Genomic DNA, 19633 nt, shown 5'->3' with positions numbered 1-19633 from the left:
CCTGGCAGTTTTTTAAAATGTGATCACGCATGCAAGAGGGATTTATTTTTCCTTAGGTTACCTGCCTTTGAATAGAGCAGCTGCCTTGCAAATACACAGTCTTCATGTAGTGTGTTAGTTAACGTGTCAGCTGTCTTCTGTAGTACAACCTTTGTAGAAACCTTTGACTGCAGCAGCCGAACGCCGATGACCAATGGTCGACCGGTCAAACGCTGTCAGCAGATTGTTTACTGGCCTTGGGCAGCGGGTGTCGGTTCTTTAGTGACCAGATGAGCTAGTGTTGTTAATATCTATGATAGTGGAGCATAAAAGTGAGATAATTAGAGATGATCACGAGAGTTATTTTACTTTTTCTACATTCTTTCCTCCAAAAAACCTCATAGAAACAAATCCAGACAAACTTCTGAGTACATAACTTTGTTTGTAGCTTTCCCCAGACCTGTGCTTGAACACAATCCTGTCTCTGAGGTCTGCAGGCAGTTCCTTCAACCTGAACTTGTGTTGTTATTGCCGTTGTCTAATTCATTCTGCCATAGTTTGATTGCAGCCCTCTTTGTCCAGCTGTCTCTCTCTCTTTCAAACACATCAACCCCCACTGGCCATCAGCCGCACCGGGAGAAATCCCGCTGCGTTGTGGGGCAGATCTCTGCATATCGTTGGTATGAGGAGCTTTAGCCGAGTGCGTTCCCATGATGGGCAGTTCCCAGCAGGCGGGCAGACCTCAGCATTACACCTGCCCTCTCAGTGCACCTGTCAGGAGTTCACGAGAGCGTACCGCGTGTTCACTGGGCAATCTCAATAATCAACACTCCCAGCTGCCACCACATATTGAACCGAATCCTGTTGGAAACACCGATGTGTGATGCGTGAGCTTTTTGTAAATCGTGTCCAACCTGTTGAATTTACCAAAGACGGACTCAAGTTGAGGTGTAAAAACATCTCAAAGATGAGTGTAAGATGCAGATGATCCGAATATTAAGTCAATATCAGGTTTTACTTTACAAAAGCAAAGGTTTCTCAAGTTTGTTTTTTTAATTTGTCATTGTGGGGTATCTTTTATTTCAGCACAAGGCTACAACATAAAAATGTGAAGAGATCTGAATAATTCCTGAACGCACTGTAGACTTGGCTTTCACAATTTAAAATATGTTTTTATTGCTTTTATATCAGTTGCACAAACATTTAAAATTGAAAAAACGTAATTGCTCAGTTGGTTTCTGGACAGAATGACACTTGTAGGAACAGTTTCCTTGATATCCGACCGAGATCTATATGACGTAAAAAATAAATAAATAAGCTAAATGTGTTTTGACCCCCAGAGTTTAAGTGGAGAAATATGTTCAATAATGAATGTTGCTGAGATTTGACCGTGAAAAAGCGTCATTCCAGTGTTTGAGCCTTTTATACCGAAGTTACAAAAATAAACTCAATAGCACTTTTAGAAGGGTGGATGTTAAAGCATTCGTGAAATTTCCTACAAAAGACTTCATCGAATAACAAGATTGACAGAACACACAGGTCCTCGTGATTTCATTTGATTCTTCTAAGACACAAATTTGCCGTGCTGACATTCTGACACTTTGTGCTGGGAGGAATATCGATTCGCAGACTCAGTGGGCATTGGTTTAACTATCCACCCTCCGCACACACAAATCTATCAAACTTTAGAGTGCAGAAAAACCTGCTTGATTCTCAATCACGTAATTAGAGCGAAAACCCAGGGAAGCAGCATATTTCTGGGTTACACTGGCGTTCTATCATTCATCAGCCAGGCGTGTCATCTACCACTGATTGAACCTGCACACTCCTTCGATGTATACACTTTTCTGTGTATTTCTCTTCTCGATATGCTGCAGGTGCCAGGGTTTTCTCGGTTGTCCTGTGGTAAAAGGTTGACAACTTTAACAACAACAAAAGATTTGATCCATACAACATGTAATACTTTGGCCTCCTGTCACACGGAGTAATTAAGAAACACATTGAACCTACATGCACGCTGATTAATGAACGTGTAAACTGAATTAACATGGTAATGTGCTGCTCCCCCTGTCAGGATTAGACTCCCTGCAGTTACTATGTGTCTTCGTGACTATTTACCGCAGCAGATGTGGTCCAACAGCAACGATACCTGTGGAGCTGGCTTATTTAAAGTTATTTACAGTTCATCTAGTACATGGCCCCATAAATCAAATCATTTGCGGTGACCTAATATCAAGATTGAATGCCAGACATTGCCAAACGCGACTGGCTATTAGGAGCAGCAGAGGAGAATTGGGTTGGTGGGCCGTCATGAAAGCATTAACATATTTATTGTCCTGGCAATTATCTTTACCAGCCCTCGCCGTGTGCTTGACATTCAGGGTGCACATGAGATCATGCTACATTCATGTCCTGGGACCTTAATATGTAATTAACCTCATCCTGAATCAGTGAAGCTTCTCAAGGCACAACACATATCTGCAGCAGAGTAAAGCAACACAGGAAAGTGCCCAAACACGCATTTAAACTACCATTTGTTTATAATTCCAGGATTGTGCAGTTGTTCATATGTTGATAAACAGAAAAAAGATATGGAATTCTGGAAATTACTTCCATGTGAGACGACTAAAGGGTTTCTACCCCCCCCAAAAAAATAAGAAAATCAGCAGATTCAGCTGTTTCCTTCACAGTGGATGAAAACTTCTGCAGCGCAAAAAATGTTCAACTCCTTATCGTCTGTTTGATGTTCGTCCATTTGATGTAGTCGACTGAATCCATTTGAGGCATTAAATAATTAAGCAGACCTTTCTGAGTTAAGATTTATCCTAAATGCTTAATGGACTACAGCAGATATGCTCTCAAACATAATTATCATGAGAAATTATTAACTAATGTTTGAATACACTAATTATTTTTCTTTCGGGAAAGGGAAGCTCAACATGGTTATGCCAATAAAGATTATTGCAATGTTGTCAAATATTGACAAACACGCTTTTACAGAAACTAAGATAACATTGTCAGAGTTACTGTTTCAGTTCAATGTTTCTAAATGTTGACTTGAAATGTACCATTAAATACAAAGGGTAATAACATAGTACATTAGTTATAGGACTTTCAAATTATTAGCATTGTTCATATTAGAGAGCAAAGAAATACTTTTCCTGGTAGTTTGTGTGAGTTAGTGTTTGAGTGAAGATTCAAAAACAATGAAAACAAACAAACAAACTAAATATTTGTCGCTTCTATCAATGATGCCAGTTCTGCTAGAAAGACAAATCAGCACCATGGACAGTGACCGATGAGGAAAATAATGGAAGTGATGTTTTCAGTTATTCATCTTATTCAGAAAAAGTAGGAATAACTAAAAAACACATTTCATCAGGATACTGCCAGACCAATAACGTATTTTTTTTAGATTAGAAAGTCCATCATCACGTTACATTTATGTGCATATTCAATAACACAGACCAGCCACAGTCCAGCCACTTCCTCCTCGGCCTCTGAAAAGTCTTGACTTCATTAAGCTTCTGCTTCATGTAATTGCCAGTTCACCTTTTAAGCATGTCAGGCTATTGCTGTGGTGCAGGAATATTCAATTTACAGTTTTCCTGCGACTATATTAAGTCCATATCCTCAAGTCAGCAGAGCTCAGTCCTGCGTCCTCACTGTTCTCACAGCTCTGCTCGCGTCAGTATTCAGTGCATGATGTAGAAGTGTGTTTGCTCTTGGAACCGCACATCTTCTCTGATCAGTGTTTACTCTGCGTTAGTATATTCCTCAGCAATTCCGGTTTGCAACTACATTTCAAAATGTTGAAATATTAAATCCATATTTACGTTTCAACAACATATACAGGCAGCACAGTTTGTTTGACTGTAAAATGTGTAATTAGACCTCTTTGCTATTCTTTTATCATCAGGTACCAACAATAATAAAGCCTGTAGAGGTGGATTTAATCAGGTCTTTCAACCTATCGGTGGCTGGCTACATAAAAAGCTTTTGAAAAAGCTCTGTGAGTTTAGTAAAGGAGTAAAATGAATGGACAGAGTTGTGTTGTGCAAAATTCAGTTTGAACGTCTCCATTAGCGAGAAAGACTTTACGGGAGATAGAACGTGTCCTTGAAAGGGGGATTTGTTTAACTAATTTCCTTACCCAAAAAATATGAAGCTTGTATTCACCTGATATCTTCATTGCTGTGTGTTCAGCCTTTATGTGAGAGCTTGCTTTCCTCTGGTTCAGGTGATGACTGAGCAGTTTGTTCTGAACACTTTCTGTACTTCCAGGTGCATTTCGTGACACATTCAATTTATCTGAGCAAACATAAAAAGGCATGATGTAATTATTTGTAGGGGTTTTAAACTACAAATATCGCTGACTCTCGTGAGGCGGTTACCTTTTACTTTGAATAAATGTTGGCTTCTTCTGAGAGACACTGCAGAAATTAATGATGTGGGCGCAGATATCCCAGAGCCTTCACTCCTGTAATGAACAGGAGAGGGTGACAGGGGCCACAGCGAGCGTCCCTGACCACGATGAAAGACCACAATCGAGTGGCAATGACAAAGACGCAATGTGCAGCGGAGGATTATTGGTATCAGACCCACCGACACGTGGGTTTAAAGTTACACAAGGACGGACACGTTTCGGCTTTGTGGATGAATTTACTGTCCTGAGGAGAGGGGGGGGGGGGGGGGGGGCGCAGATAGGAGAAAGCAACTCGCCAGGTGTCACTCAGGACTAGAGCCATGCAGAGAAAATTGATGGCAGGTGCAAGAAGGAGGCAGGAATGATGAAGCCTTTCACTGCCACCAATCCATATCAGTGCATCCAGGACGGCTGTGGCATCACACCGTGTGTAGACTGTGTGTATGATGCATTTTCTTCCTTCTCCCTGAGCAATGAAATAACTGGACTGATGCTCCAGATGCTAAACGCAGCAGATCCCACAAGGATTGAATTTACAACAAGAATGTAAGAAAATAAAGCGATTTGATCGGATTCCAAATTAAGATCGGGATCAATCGTAGAGTTCCACCATGAATCCATAACTCAACTCACAGTTTTACCCCAGATGACTGTCTCGTCCCGTAGAGGCAGCGTTAGATTCTGAGGCTTTATTTCTGTTCAGTCAGGAACATCCTTTCTTTTACAATATGTCAACATGATAAGGAGTCTCCATCCCAGATCAAATTTCCCTGCAACAGAGGTGGAATAGGGAGAGGAGGCAAAAAACACATCTCAATTCTAGTGCACATGCTGTGCCAGAAGCATCATCCTGGTGGAAAACGGGACAGTTAAAATTTGCATTTAGATTACTGTGGTAATAGAAAAACCATGGTGATGAATCTTGTTTCTGAAAAAGAGACTAATGTGGTTGTATTTTGAATACTATGGTAAAGTTAAACGCTCCAGGGGCGAATCTGTATGAAGAGATGTGTGATAAAACAATCATAATCAACCCGTCTTTATTAGCAACAACAGCTAACATGTAGAAGACGTCATGTAAAGTAGTTTGACGAGGGCGTCATACTTAGAAGTAATCTCTTGCCCACCTCAAGTTTGAGGTTTGAAATTACTTCTGGAGATGCTCTGATAAAATACGAGCATCAGAAATACTGTGGCGAGTAAAATATAAGTACTCATCCAATATCCTGTCTATTAGGTAACCCAGATACAACAGCAATTTCCCTTTACTGGAAATGACTTCTTCACTGCTCCATAACATGTGAAGAAGAAGTTTCTGATTAGCCAGAGCTAGCTAAACTCCAATGTTTTACGTCACAGTGGAAATCCCACAAGTAAAATGTCTTCCCAAAGAAGTTCTTTGTCATTCGTATTTGGTTTTTAAAGGGTTTAACTTGAGTCAGGCCAAACAACAATGATAACAAACATCACTTCCATAAAGGGCATGTAGCATACGACTGTAAAAATACAGCTATATAGGTTGTTGTTGTTTTTTCAAATGCATTAGCCGATATGCAAAGACCATGTATCGTATCAGGGACTGTCAATGACAATGCCAAGTTGTGTTCTTTAGAATATCTGAATCTTTATATCTACTGACAAAAAAAAAAATGTTATTATACAGTATAACCGAAAAAACAGCAGATTTACCACTTCCTATATCTCTAAGTCCAGAAAAGTATTTGCCGCTCACCCTGCCAAGTGGTGATTTTCATATTCATGAGCAGCATGCTGTCAATGGTGCGTACCAAAGGGGCTTCATTTGTTTTCAGCTCTCCCCGTCTTCCAATCGCACAAGTGACGGCTCCGCAGCATCAGAGCCACTTAATTAAGCATCGGCAGGCCTCTACACGCACAGACACTTTTTTAGAGCTGTCTGAAATAATCAAATGAAAAGGCGTTCATCAGGTAAGAGTTCCCCCATCAACTACACTCATTACTGCGGAAGCAAAAAATGCAAACAAAAGGAGAAAAAGCAAAGACACACAATGGAGCTGAAGAAAATTTATTCCGTATTAACTTAGCCTGTACTTACTTTTCAAGCTGTGTGAGAGAGCTGTATGTTGCAGCGCTGCATAACAACAAGCTGGCTGTGACTCGGCACCGTTTGTATTGCCAACCGATGCTGACACACATGGCGGTTTCAGGGCTTTTTTAATTTCTCCGACAAAGACAAACTTGTCTCGTGAATGGCAAACACCGAAGTGTCAGCTGCGGTTAGGATTCAGCTGAACGCCGAGGTGAAGACGTCCGCCCGATTAAGCTTCAGTGAATAACCGTCTTTTTATCTATATATCTTGATGTGTTCACTATTCATTTATTTGTGAGAACTCAAAATGAACAGAGGAGCAATTCCACTCAGTCCGTGATTGCAGAGTTTTTTTTTCTTTCTTTCTTTACTTCACTAACCTCAGGAGATAGTTTTATCACTTTGTGGGAAATTGGGACTTATCTGTTCGCTGCATCAACATGATAAGTAACAGAGGCTGCGGCTGATGTGAAGACTGTTACCGGGCGAGAACCTTTTGATCTGAATGTTGAATATAAGACACAATATCAAAGCTGCCACGTACAATAGCTTCGCTTTATCGGCAGACAATTGAAGAAGAGAATAATACAATTTAAAAAATACAATTAAATAAACCCCCCTCGGGATGAGAGGAAGTTCCCACACTTGTTGATTAGAATACGGACTGGCACTTTCAAAAATGCAGCAGAAGTGAACGTGGCAAGTTCTTTTTTTCTACCATTAAACTGGAATGGAACGCTGCCCGTTTGTTCTCGCTCTCTCTCTCTCTATCTCTCTCTCTCTCCCTCACTCGGTCTCATATCTAATTTAGTGCCATCTGCTCAGTCTGGGTGTAAATCCGAACGCGGGCTGACTTGCTCGCCCAAGCTTTATCTGTTAACATTTAGCACTGTCTAATTAAGCAAAAATGTGAAACGCGTTTGTCTGAAAAAATACTGCGGCCGAATAATGACAGTCATAACAGTTTGGGATGTATGTCTGTCACAGCCAGGGAATGCACATATTAGATCAGGGGTAATTAGAAGAACACAACAGCTGTAATAGGCTAAATCTGTTCATCCGTGATTAAAGAGGCCAACTTGCGGCACATCAGTTGTTTTCTCGTAAAATTCCAGTTGTGCAGATGATTGATGAAGGTTACGAATGCAAAATACCTATAAAAATGTTCCCCATTCACCAAATCCACTGAGGGCTCGATAAAACCCCCCAAAAATACTCTTTTGGATAATCTGATAAAAACAATACTAATTAGCTGCGCTGGATCAGATCCACGATAGTTAATCAACGCTAAGTTGGCTCAATGCAGGGTTGGTAAGTAAACATTACACCCCCCCAGCAACCAGAAGTGAGCAACAGCAGCTGAACACCAGATTACCTTTCTACACTGCATGGTGATTAAATAGGCAAAGGAGCATTTACTGTATGTCCGATGACTGAATATGTATGTAATCAAGTTTGTGTGGCAAGTAAAGCAACTTTATCTGGAGCAGCTTTCACTCTTCTGCTGCCTGTAACTGCAGAGATGTGTCAAATTTGAAGTTGTGTATAATTAACGTCACAATTTACCAAAAGAAGTCAAACCTTTTAAAGACAGTTGGGGCCAAAATGATGTCATTGTCTCTAGATTATTAGAGATTATGTATATGCTGCACACTCAATAATACAATATACTTTACAATTACAGAAAAGTAATTCAAAGTTAACCCCTCAATGATACTTTAGCTCCTCAATTTATCCCTTCGTTAAGGGGTTTAACCAATGACTTCATTTAATGTACCACATTTAAGGGGACGTTAAACCCCACCCCTCTCTCCCTCACAAAGTGTGGGGATAACCGATGCATTAAATGCAGTAATTTAAAGGCCTCTCAGTTAATAGTGCATTAGGGAAAATAAAGACATTTGAAACTGGCTTTTTCAAAAAGAGCGTTACTCCCTTGTCAACTTTGGTATCTCCCGAATTTGGGGACTCACACCATTAAATAAGCCGCACGACGATAGCGCGACGATTTGTGGTTTAATTGACTGAGTGAATCATTTGTTTTTCGTGGGACTGTGGGACATCAACGCACGTCTGCACCACTTGTTGCAGAAAATAAAAATTATAACGTGATTTGGCAGATTGTCAGAAAACACCAATCAACACTCACATTCACTGATGGTTAATCAATAGTGTTTTTTCTCCTGGAAATGAGGTGTAATCACTCCGCTGCAGATCCTCTGTGTGACATTAAAACAAACTATTAAACGAGGATATTTCAGATTATTTTTGACTTTATTTTCCCATTGAGGACCTAAAACCCTTTTATCCATTTAACCCTTTCAGTTTTTCGCGAGGGGTATTCGAAGCACTGGAGAATTATTAATGTTACGTGATAAAAAATTTAAAGACATTTCTTTCCTTTCTACCTTGAAAAGACATATCGGCGTTTGACCTTCTGCACAATGCTACTGGTCTTGTAATAATCTGACTCGCCATCTTTTTTACCTCCTCTGAAAAGAGATGACATTGCCTTCAGGAAAATCTAATGACACACACACTGTACAATGCCAACAGGGCTCAGAACTCAGCGTTATATTCTGTCTTTTCTTAGTTCAAACCGAAGCAGCAGGGGCCAAAGCACTCTCTGAGTTTGCACTGCAACACCCCGCAGTTGCAGGTAAAGCAAGATTTCCCCCCACCGCCAGTTTGGCTTGTGGGATCGTAGGCAAGCTGTGCGGTGACAGGCCTCGGCGTTCACACCTTTTAGTTTAATGTACACTCATACGGCTCAGATCAGAAGAGCAGTGGCAGCTCCGACTCCAGGAACCAGGCTTCGGTTTTCAGCAGTTCCAATTTAGGGATATAAACGTGTGAGTGTGCAACGTGTCACCGATTATTTATAGCATCCAAAATAAGAGGAAGAAAATCTCTAATTCAGATCCCGAGCACCTAGCTGAAGGTTCACATATCCTTCTTAATCATAACCTTTCAACGGAGCCATATCTGTTGCATCACAGACTCTGTTGGCAGGGGATTTAGATGTGTTCACGCTGGTGAGAGCTGAGTCAGTGTGGTGCTTCTTTATTGCCTCGGGCTGGTTTTGTCTCCCGAGCTAAGCCTTCCCATATCTTCAGGGGGAAAAGTTCATTTCTATAACAGTGAGCCCTCCTTTGTTCGGTAGAATACACGGCTAATTTATTTATCACCATCGCTGGATTAGACTCAAGGTGATTCACCATCTCAGGGTGTGTACACTCGCTGATATGAGATGTTCCTAGTTGGAGGAAATTGAACTTAAGAAGCCGTATCTTGTCAGAATAGGATCTGGGATGTTTTTTTTTTTCAATAGAATAGAATACAATATAATATAGATAATCTGCGGATGCAACAGCAGCTCCTCTGTCCTGCAGGAATACATTTTACAAGAGAGTAGGAACATGGCAGACATTTAGTGATTGTGGCTGAATAAGAATCTCTGGAGAGTTTCTTGAGTGGTAAATTAAGTCGTGGCCTTAAAAAATTCTGGTTCAGTAATAATCTGTCTTGTTTCCTAAAAACCCCACGTCCTTCAGCGGCAGACCTCCCGACCTTGAAGAGTCTTAAAAGTAAAAAAATAAATATATAAACGAATAAATACTTCTCTGTGGTATTGTTGTTACTTTCTTATTCCTATTATCTCTCCTTCAGAACATCTGACAGCATAAGCAGAATTTCATCCCGTTAAGTCTTGCCGGTACAAAAAAAAAGAATCGCTGTATACGAGTTTCCCGTGGGAATCGAGACATGTCCATTTACCTTTGCAAGGGACTTCAAAGAATAGTCCTTGTTTGATGAACCGTCCAGCAAGAGCGAGGAGGGAGAATGTGAAATGCAAAATCAAGGTCAAATGTGTTCCCGTCTATTTATGGATTCTAGCTTACATCTCTTGAAATCACGTTACAAACTCTTCAATCCTTCCTGACTACGAATATTTGTTTCGATAGGTCTCGGAAGGCAAAGGTAACCAAGCTGGCTTGAACTGTTCTTCTTCCTTAGACTGTAGGGATGATGTTGGTAAAGATAATATTCATATCAATATACTTATAAACTACTCTTAATGGAAAAATAAACACTTGAACAAGCAGCAGTATGATGCCTACTTATCTAAAACGACAAAAATGTCTTTAGGTTTCCTCCATGTTTCATCTGCTAACATGGAGGAGGCAGAGTTTATGATCTATACTGCAGGCAGCAACCAGCGGGAGTCAAGATGATTTGCTTTCCCTTTTAGATCGATGTCATGTCGTCCATATTTATTTACAGTATATAGGCATTTGATTAAAGATAAATCATACCATTGTACATTGGTGTTAAAAATATGTTCCTGCTACACAAAGTGTGAATAGATTTGCAGGTCTACACTGATTCTTTTTAGTCTTTTTGTTTAGTCATTTATCGTCACAAAATATTGTTTCACTTCCAGCTACAATCTTTAATTCCATCTATTTGCTTCCGACTTGCACACAGAGCATCTACAATAATTATGTATTGTGTTCCTCCTCGAACACACAGGAACACTGTGAGTGAAAGCATCCAGTGTAGACAAAGAGAACTGACCCTGCCGCAGGTCTGACGTGCTTTGAATAAGCTGCATTGGGTTTAAAAACGAGCTGTAACAGACTGGTGAATACCCGCTCTCCTCGTGGACTGTGTGAGGCTGGAGCTATGTAAAACAAAAAAGGGACCAAATGCCACAGGAAGGAACTGAAGAGTCGTGTGAGAGGAGCCACCTCAAAACTCTTCAAGCAGCAGAAGTCACCGGGTCAGGAACGATCTGTAGCCGTACGTGCTCGAGAACCGTCTATCTGGATGAGAACAGTTGCCTGTGCACCAATGGTGCTCGACGCCTCGGGGCGAGCAGTGCTGCTTCATTTCGTCTTTCATCCCAGAAGCTGCCCATCTTTCACCGCTGCAGAAGAAGATCATGTCTCCTGACTGAATATTTGTCTCTGTCAAAACGTCAGATGTCATGATAAGATATGATAAGATGTGATACAAAAACGGGATTATCAGTGTAAAGCAAAAAGGATGGGAAGAAAGATTTGTAGTGTTGATTCTTTAATGAGCTGTAATCTCTGGTTTAACTGAGTAAACATGATAAGGCCTGAGTAAACGAGTCATAAGAGTTGACGTGATGTTTGAATATTATTAATATCACGTTAAGATGGAAGTAAAGTCAGTTTCTCTCCCGTCCTCCGTGATTCCTGTTGATGCAAATAAGCATCGCATTGTCTTGGGTTTAGTCTGAAACTATTGTCTCTGGCAGGAAGGTGTCACAGGGAAACCGTAGGAGTGACGGGAGCGACAGACGTTTCATATATAGAGGAAAAACAAAAAAGACATCTGTTGTATTCTTCGCTGCAACAAACCTAACCTTGTCTCGTCTGCTTTTATTACCAGACTGTGTCTCTGGCAGTCACTTGTCAAAGCCTTTTGCATGTTGAACACTGTGCATGTTGCCCAAACTCAGGATGTCGGGATGAACTTATTATGGGCCAGATCTAAATCCTCTGACTTTACACAGCTGCTGATTCCTAGGCTGGAAGGATGTTTATATTTACCATATAAATATGAATCCGACACTGAAATGTCAAATGGAGACCGAAAGTTTGTGTGTTGGTGAAGGCACAGACCAAGACTGGAGCTTCCTCTGGAAAAGATATTTGACTAATTACTGACTCCAGCTCACTTTTATCTGGTCAACAAACAGGTTTCACTTTGGCCTGCTACCAATTTACCAACAGAATTAGCATTAATCAGCGTTCTACTGATATGGTGGCGTTGGACGGATCCTTTCATATATCCCCCTGTGATGTCCATGCTTGGAGTGAAATACTATTTTACATCGCAATTTCTAACGACCTATTAAAAAGCAGCGATTAAATGTTTCAGTGATATATTTCAAATGACCAATTTTTGACTTTAACTACAATTTTTTTAATACAAAAATTGATTTTCTTGAGGGTAACGTTTAGTCTAACATTTCCTTTTATACATTATTGGCACGCTGTAAAAAAGTTACACTTCAGAAGCAGCTTCTCCCCCAACACAACCCCAAACCCTCTGCAAAGTCCCGGATCTGCTGACACAGCACTTTAAGTGAAGTAAGCATCAAGGCACATTTATCACAAAAATAGCCTTGGCAACAAGAGACGTGGCCATTTGTCACTATTAAAAGAATGTGTTTTGGCTTCCTGTCTTCGGGTCCTAATGAAATCAATGAAAGATAGAGGTGTTGCTCGGGACAAATCTATGGCTCCAAAAAAACTTGGATTCAACAGTGGTATCATCTCTTTTTCTCAACCGACACCGAGATTATTTATGGCCCTGAAAAGTTCATTGTAAATGCTGTGCTGGTGGTCTGCACCCCGTCTATGTGGAGGGGGGGGGGGTAGCAGCATTAAGACAAACACTTAATAATATATATAAAAAAATAATCTTCCTAACTTCCTGTGGGACAAATTAAAGGAGGGGAAACGTCTCATTACTGCATTAGGACTTTAACTCAGAAATATACACACGCAACCGCTGTTTTCAAGGTCTGAGTGGGAATCCCAGTGGGAGGGAACAATGTTATTATATTTATAGACGGGGCAGCATCAGTGACACACTGAAGGGTGACTTTGGCCAGGTAGAAACTCATCATATTCCTAGCATGAGTGCCCACAGCATTTCCTATCCACCACCAAGTTGAACAAAGGGCCGGATGTAATGTGAGTTGAAGGCATCCTCTGGCTCTCCCCACACATAATGCGCGTGGGATATAAAAGAAAGGAAAAGAAGGGGACGACGTCTCCTCATATCATCTTAATGCCTCTACAATTCGTGGCTGCAGGTTTTTGTGCACAGGCCAGCAAGAAGCCGTCCGGTGAGAACCATAAAGAGAATTAAACAAATCGGATTTAAGCGTGGTGTCATTGCTCCTTTGTGAAAATGCTTTGCATCTCAGTGCCATTGTTTTACACCGAGCTGTGGATGAGGCACATTGTTTCTACACAGTGGCTGAAGCTAAACTGTAAAGCAAAGGAGTGAATGCATACAAGTAATTAACAAAGCCACCTTGTTCACTATTCGTTACTGTGCTTGTGCTATAGCCTACGCATGGAGTGCTCTCTGATAATTTAGCCTGACTGGCCAGCTGTGTTGTTACTCCCATTTTCATTACATCGCCTCCATCTCCTCTCCTCCCACTCGTCCCCTGTAGGATTTCATTGATATCACAGTCGTCCTTCCGCCAGACAAAAGAAACGTCTTTGCACCGATCTCCCCGAGTGACTAACACTTTCTTTTCTCCATCATCTGCTCAGTGCACATATTTCCTCATCAGTCCGAGCTGCAGTTCAGGAGAGGTCACCACCGTGATCATTGAGGTGACGGAGCTGAACATCCACAAATCTGTTGTTACGAGGGGAGACTTTTCTGCTTCTACGAGCAGATGTTCACGATCATATGATCTGTACTAGTATGATACTGACCCTTGTACATCTGTACACGTCTTTTCTTCATCTTTCTTGTAATTGTAGATTTTTGATCGATGGGTTAGCACATTTAATGTTTATGAAATCATAACAATTAAAGAGTCAGCAGAAAATACAAGTGAATGCAAACATACTCCTTTACCTTTATGTCTTCTGGACTAATTGAAGTTCAAAGAAACCCCCAATGCCTAAAGACGAGTTCTGCAATTAATTCATCAATACAGATTCAACAATCGTGTCATAGCTTCATTAGATGATTATGTTAAACTTGAGGATATTTAATCAGCTTCTCAAATCCTAATTTGTGTTTCCCTCTTTACTCAAACGTTTTTAAAAAAGTAGATAAATGGCAAAAGACATAGGTGTTTTTGTGTGAGAAAAATTGATTCACCTCAACACATCCCATCGTCACATCCATCATCTCAAATGTAAAATGTTTCAGCTGGTTTAGGCAAAAATGATGCAATAAGATGAATGACTGAATCATCTATATTAATTTAAAGTGCTCTGCTCCGTTTGACTTCACGCTTTGGTTAGATAATCCTTCGACGCTTTTTTTTGCCTCTTCTGTGTGAAACACCATCACATAAACCGACACAAAAAGGTGATGACTCATTTACACCTTACGCTGTGTATATTGAGAATCACCTCTATTTTTAACAAACAACAAAAAGGGGGGAAAAAGGAAAATGTCGCTGCCCACATATCTATCAGGAAATGAACGTCTATGCAAAATAAGAAGTCTTTCCAGATGACTCATTACTCCCCTCCAATCCAGAAGTCAATGCCTCCTTATTTGTTTGTCATGTTTATGGCAGCCTTGACGACTAATAACTTTCCGGGGGGAGTCTCTCGTGGGCGGCAATCTGCAGCGGCAGATCGGCTAGCCATATGTTCTTTGATTTTTTTGAAGGTGGTGTGCGGGAACGCTGTCAGCCCGCTGTGTCGTGTTATCTGAAGTAGACACGCGGGTCAAGGCTCACAACCGAAGGCCCGACACATGCTAATGAACTTCTCATAAAATATGCATCAGGCCCTCCCAGGGCCGTACAGTGGCAGCCGCGTGATTTTGCAGGAATTATGGGAACAGTCATTTTCCATTATGTCAATGTTAAATGAGGAGTGACCTGCGGGAGAGGCATGTCTGACCCGTGTCCAGATAGTTCCTGCCAATTTTGCACGGAGAACTTCGCAGATCAGTTTTGACTTCTAAGATACTGCGGTGACAGAGAATAAATGGATCCGGGTGCACAGCGTGACCTTGTTGAAGTCGTCTCCCTCCGAAGCCGATGTTCCAAGTCTGCACGATTAATCAAAGAGAATGTGATGTCAATGAGGGCTCCGGTTATGAAATTAGAAGCTCGCTGTCTTCCATTACTGTTTGACTTATAAGTGCATTGAGAGCGAGAGAGGAAACAATAAGCCAGGTGTGGAAACCAGTAGCTCCATTCTTCAATCCAACTGTGTGTGGTTCCCTTCTCTGGTTTTTGGCGCAATTAACGGATGCTTGAGTGTTGATGTGGTCGCCAGGATTGAAAACACGGTGTGAACAACAACAGTGCGATAGATGACTGCTCAGTAATGAACAAGGCTTAACAACATCAGATTCCATAATATTCCTTTTCTTCTGTGCATCAACTGCATAATTACACAATTTTAAATTACTATTATATATATATTATTTTATTTTATTCCAAACACAGCACATCTGATATGAATAAATATAATTATTTGTTTCAAATCGATAAAAGATATGGTGCAGATCCTACCTGAGCTGGCTGGGACTCTCTTGATTGTTTTTATAAAAGGCAAACTTGCATTTTCTTTGATTGATAAAAATGATGTACATTTAAAACTTACTTTTATTGTTATTAGAAAATATTATTATACACAGTGATTAGAGTTGCTTTAAAATCGTCTGAAATGAAACTGAACTACACACTCAGACTTTCTTCTTTCCGTGACAACCCTCTCGTTTACTCATGCTTTACTCATGCATGCGAAATCAGACACAACTCCAAGACATGCCGACGCAGTGGCCCGGCCCATGTTTACATCTCATTGTTACGACCACCGAACCAAAGTACAGACATAAACAATGCATATTGAAAGAATTAACAAATTAAATGTTCAATTGCGTGGCCCGTGAGCTGGATTACATATTGGTAATCTTCTGAATGAGTCCCCCCCTCTTTGACAGAAAGGAGTCTGTCAGATGACATGCCGCAGCAAGTGGAACAATCTCCTGTGGCCGCGGCTGTCAAATCTGTTGTGCTCCTCACCAGAGTGATGTCTGAGAGAAAGCAAAGTATCTAAAAGAAATCAGTGTGAGCATGGTGCTTTGCACTGACATCTCATACAGCCGACGTGTCATTTTGATATATGAACTGCCAATGCATCGCTCCATACCGTCAAATGGTTGCCGTGCAACTGATGTAACAATGGTACGGTTACTTCAACATTTTTAAAAGGGTTTGAACAAGGTTTCACTGAAATACTAGGACAAGTGCAGCAAAAGCTAAAAAGCTAAAAAGTTCATCCGCATCCTCTCATTAAAGTGTCATAAATAAAACATGACGTGCCCTTTGCTGACAATCAAAGAAGAGCTCTCACCCTGACAGGTCTGTGTCAGTGACGGCAAAAATAAAGTCACTGTTCTCACCAAGACAAGTAATCTGGCTAATTAGACCAAGCTTCCCGGAAAAGTGTCTGATGCAGCGGTTAAACGATTATAATACTTATATTCATGTTTGGGAATATGAGCAGTATTGTCCACCATCGAAGGTAAAAACTAAATCTGGGCCAGAAACAGCTGGAGAGTCGTTAGGAAGAGAAAGTTACGAACACCTCATAGTCACAGTGCATGATGAGCACATGTGCTGCAAGACAGTCTCCGATCCGAAAAATCACACTGCATGATAAATATATAATGGAGCTAATGCGGAATGAGGTAATTCAAGATCCTGCAAACCTTTTTAAATTATGCATTTGTTTTGTTTCCTTCAGGTGATGAGCTCCATAAATCTCTGAGTGGGATCCTGACAGACCCGGGAGAACTGCTTTGTGGGTTTCGCCACATCTGGTTCCAGCCCCCCCCCACCCCCTCCGCCTCACCACGCGCCCATTCCCCATAACGACCTTCACAAGTTGTTTCAGCGTGGCTCAGCTCTTATCACTGGACTTTAACTCGGGGGCCTGAACCTCACAGATCGCCAATGCTAACAAGGGACTGCCTGCTGCTGTTCCTGTGGATCCTCGTCAACGCAGGCTCAGTCTCTTCTTTGCGTCCACCCTCACCGCCGCTGGGACGGAGCAGGACGGGGAGGGAGCACGCCAGGAGCTTGGTGGGCCCGATGAGGAATGGGGCGGCTGGATTTCAGCGGGTCAAAAGGGGCTGGGTGTGGAACCAGTTCTTTGTACTGGAGGAGTACATGGGGTCAGACCCGCAGTACGTGGGAAAGGTAAGAAGCCTTATTTTTCCTCTTATTTATGGTGGGCGAGAAGTCATAAATCACATAGTAAGGAGCTCGGGAGAAATTGGATTAGTGGTAAATGGAGAGAGCCCTAGAAAAAGAATAGAAAAATACACTGATGTAGATTAAGTTTAAAGCTATTCTGCGTAAATCCAACAAAAAAAACACAACAATGTATTTGTATACATTGATAAGTTGATGTAAATGTATACACTGGGGAAATCCTTTAGGCAGGACCCTCCTTATCCAATCACACGAACATACCCACCCTCTGTCAAAGCAATTGTTGCAGGTTACCCATTTTCATTTTGCCTTTGCATTTGAGCCTGAACCTTCCAATCTAATAACAGCCTTATTGTAAAACTGTCCGTGCTTGTTAGTGTTTCAAGATATTAATGTCTCCGTCATGAGGAAGGAGAAAATCTATATATTTTAATGGAGCCCTGCCCGCACCTCTATGTTAAACAAGCTCGACACACGTGACAGTGAAACGGTGAAAGAATCGATGGTGTGGTAGAAATAAATTTAAGCTACAGTCCTTGTAAAACTGTCAGAACATCATAGTTATGAGCCGGGGAAGATGCTGACAGCAATAAAAGGCCAGCGGAGAGAACCAATAACCTGAATCCAGACTGAGATATACATGCATCCCATCAGACACTCTTCTTTTTGTGAGCTGCTCAAAAACCTCACACATCTATGTTTTTAGTGTAGGATTTTCTTTATACATATATTCTCCGCCGTGGCTTAAAACATTTCGTAAAGTAACCCCTGTGGGGGTTTAAGGCTAAAGTTGTAATTTGGCACTCCTGGCTTATACAGGATAATAGTAAGACTGACTTATCTGCCCCAGTGCCACTGCAATCAGCCCTGACAAGCCATGCTGTTTGTGGAAGTCTCTGAGGCTAAAAGTAGGGGGAGGGAGGCTGCTGTCTGCTGCCCTCCTAAGTCACTTAATCCTGGGCCGCTGCACTGCTTCATAATAATTGACTGATTCTATGCCATATGAAAAGCATTTGGAGATGCGATCCTGCGTCTTTGTCGGGACAATCTTAAAGCGACAGGCTTTTTTGCTTGCTGCAACAGGATAGAGGTTAAATAACGCCGAGAGACTGCGAAGGCAGGATGCCAGCGACGTGTCATCGACGGAGTTATCAAGCACCGTCTCAGAGAGCAATAAACGACCTCTAATGAACCATGACTCCTGCTGCAGTGAAGGGTTGGCCTGTGATACAGTTATGCTAATTGTGGTAATTTGCGAACACGATTTCCGTTCAGTGACCTGCAGAGTTATGCGGCTCATCAATATTGTTCCTCGCGTTATTACTCGGTTTTGGCATTTCATTCACGGTCTGAGGTGAGGAGGGGCACATGCACTGTGTTCCCTGTGCAGCTTCCTTTCTGTCAAATATAATATTTTACCATCTGTGGTGTAGAGATGGTTTCTTTTGGGCTGGTTTCTACATCGGTGAAGTCTTGCCATGTCAAAAGCAATAACATCCCTTTCAAGGGTGTCAAAATGAAATGCATCTCTGCCAAGTGTAATTGCAACAGTCAATTAACGACTAATTAGCGTGAGCCACTGAAAACACAATTCATGTTGCGAACAAGATGTGGTAGTTTTGGCAGCCAGGAGACGAAATGCTAGACAACCGCTGGTGGAGGAAGAGTGGAGCAGAGGAAGCAGCTCATCGATTAAAGACGGAGCGGGGAGTCAGAGCGCCGGAGTTAAAGATCAACAAGTTTGTCGACTGACTGGTGGCATTCGCCTGAATGTGTCTCGGGGTTGCTATAGTGACACCTGCCTGAGAACAATGTCTCGTTGGATGTCCCGCTGTTTTCTTTTTCATTAAGATTCTAAAATAGTTACCAGACCTACGTCATCTGAAGTGTTGAGGCACAATTATCACCAGGCCACAAAAAGAATGATCCAATACTTCTCGATACCAATTAATTTCTCCACCAAACTGATGTGCACAGTCTTGAGGCACCAATCTAGAATTACAACAACTGAATATGTCTCTGTGCATTAACTAAGTTTTATTTGTTGTATTGGTTGATTGATTAACTTCATTTGAATTTTAATATACACACAGATTTGCAGTCATCAACTTGTACAAAACTATGATTTAATCAAACTAGAGTTCACAACAACATATGAGGCTAACAACCAAGAACATGTCTGATC

General features: G+C 41.4%; 1 protein-coding gene across 1 annotated transcript in view; it reads left to right on the top strand.

Moving 5' to 3' along the window:
* LOC117754039 (cadherin-12-like) overlaps positions 1-19633 on the top strand; it is an 86649-nt gene that overhangs the window by 13461 nt on the left and 53555 nt on the right. The window contains exon 2 of the mRNA XM_034572676.1: positions 16979-17433. Within this exon, the coding sequence (XP_034428567.1) occupies positions 17188-17433 (246 nt within the window). The 5' untranslated portion in view covers positions 16979-17187. The remainder of the gene's footprint in view (positions 1-16978; positions 17434-19633) is intronic.

This window comes from Hippoglossus hippoglossus, chromosome 20 (genome assembly GCF_009819705.1).
Source record: "Hippoglossus hippoglossus isolate fHipHip1 chromosome 20, fHipHip1.pri, whole genome shotgun sequence".
NCBI lineage: Eukaryota > Metazoa > Chordata > Actinopteri > Pleuronectiformes > Pleuronectidae > Hippoglossus > Hippoglossus hippoglossus.
The sequence above is the reverse complement of the archived record's forward strand: the minus strand, read 5'-3'. Positions and strand labels throughout refer to the sequence as shown.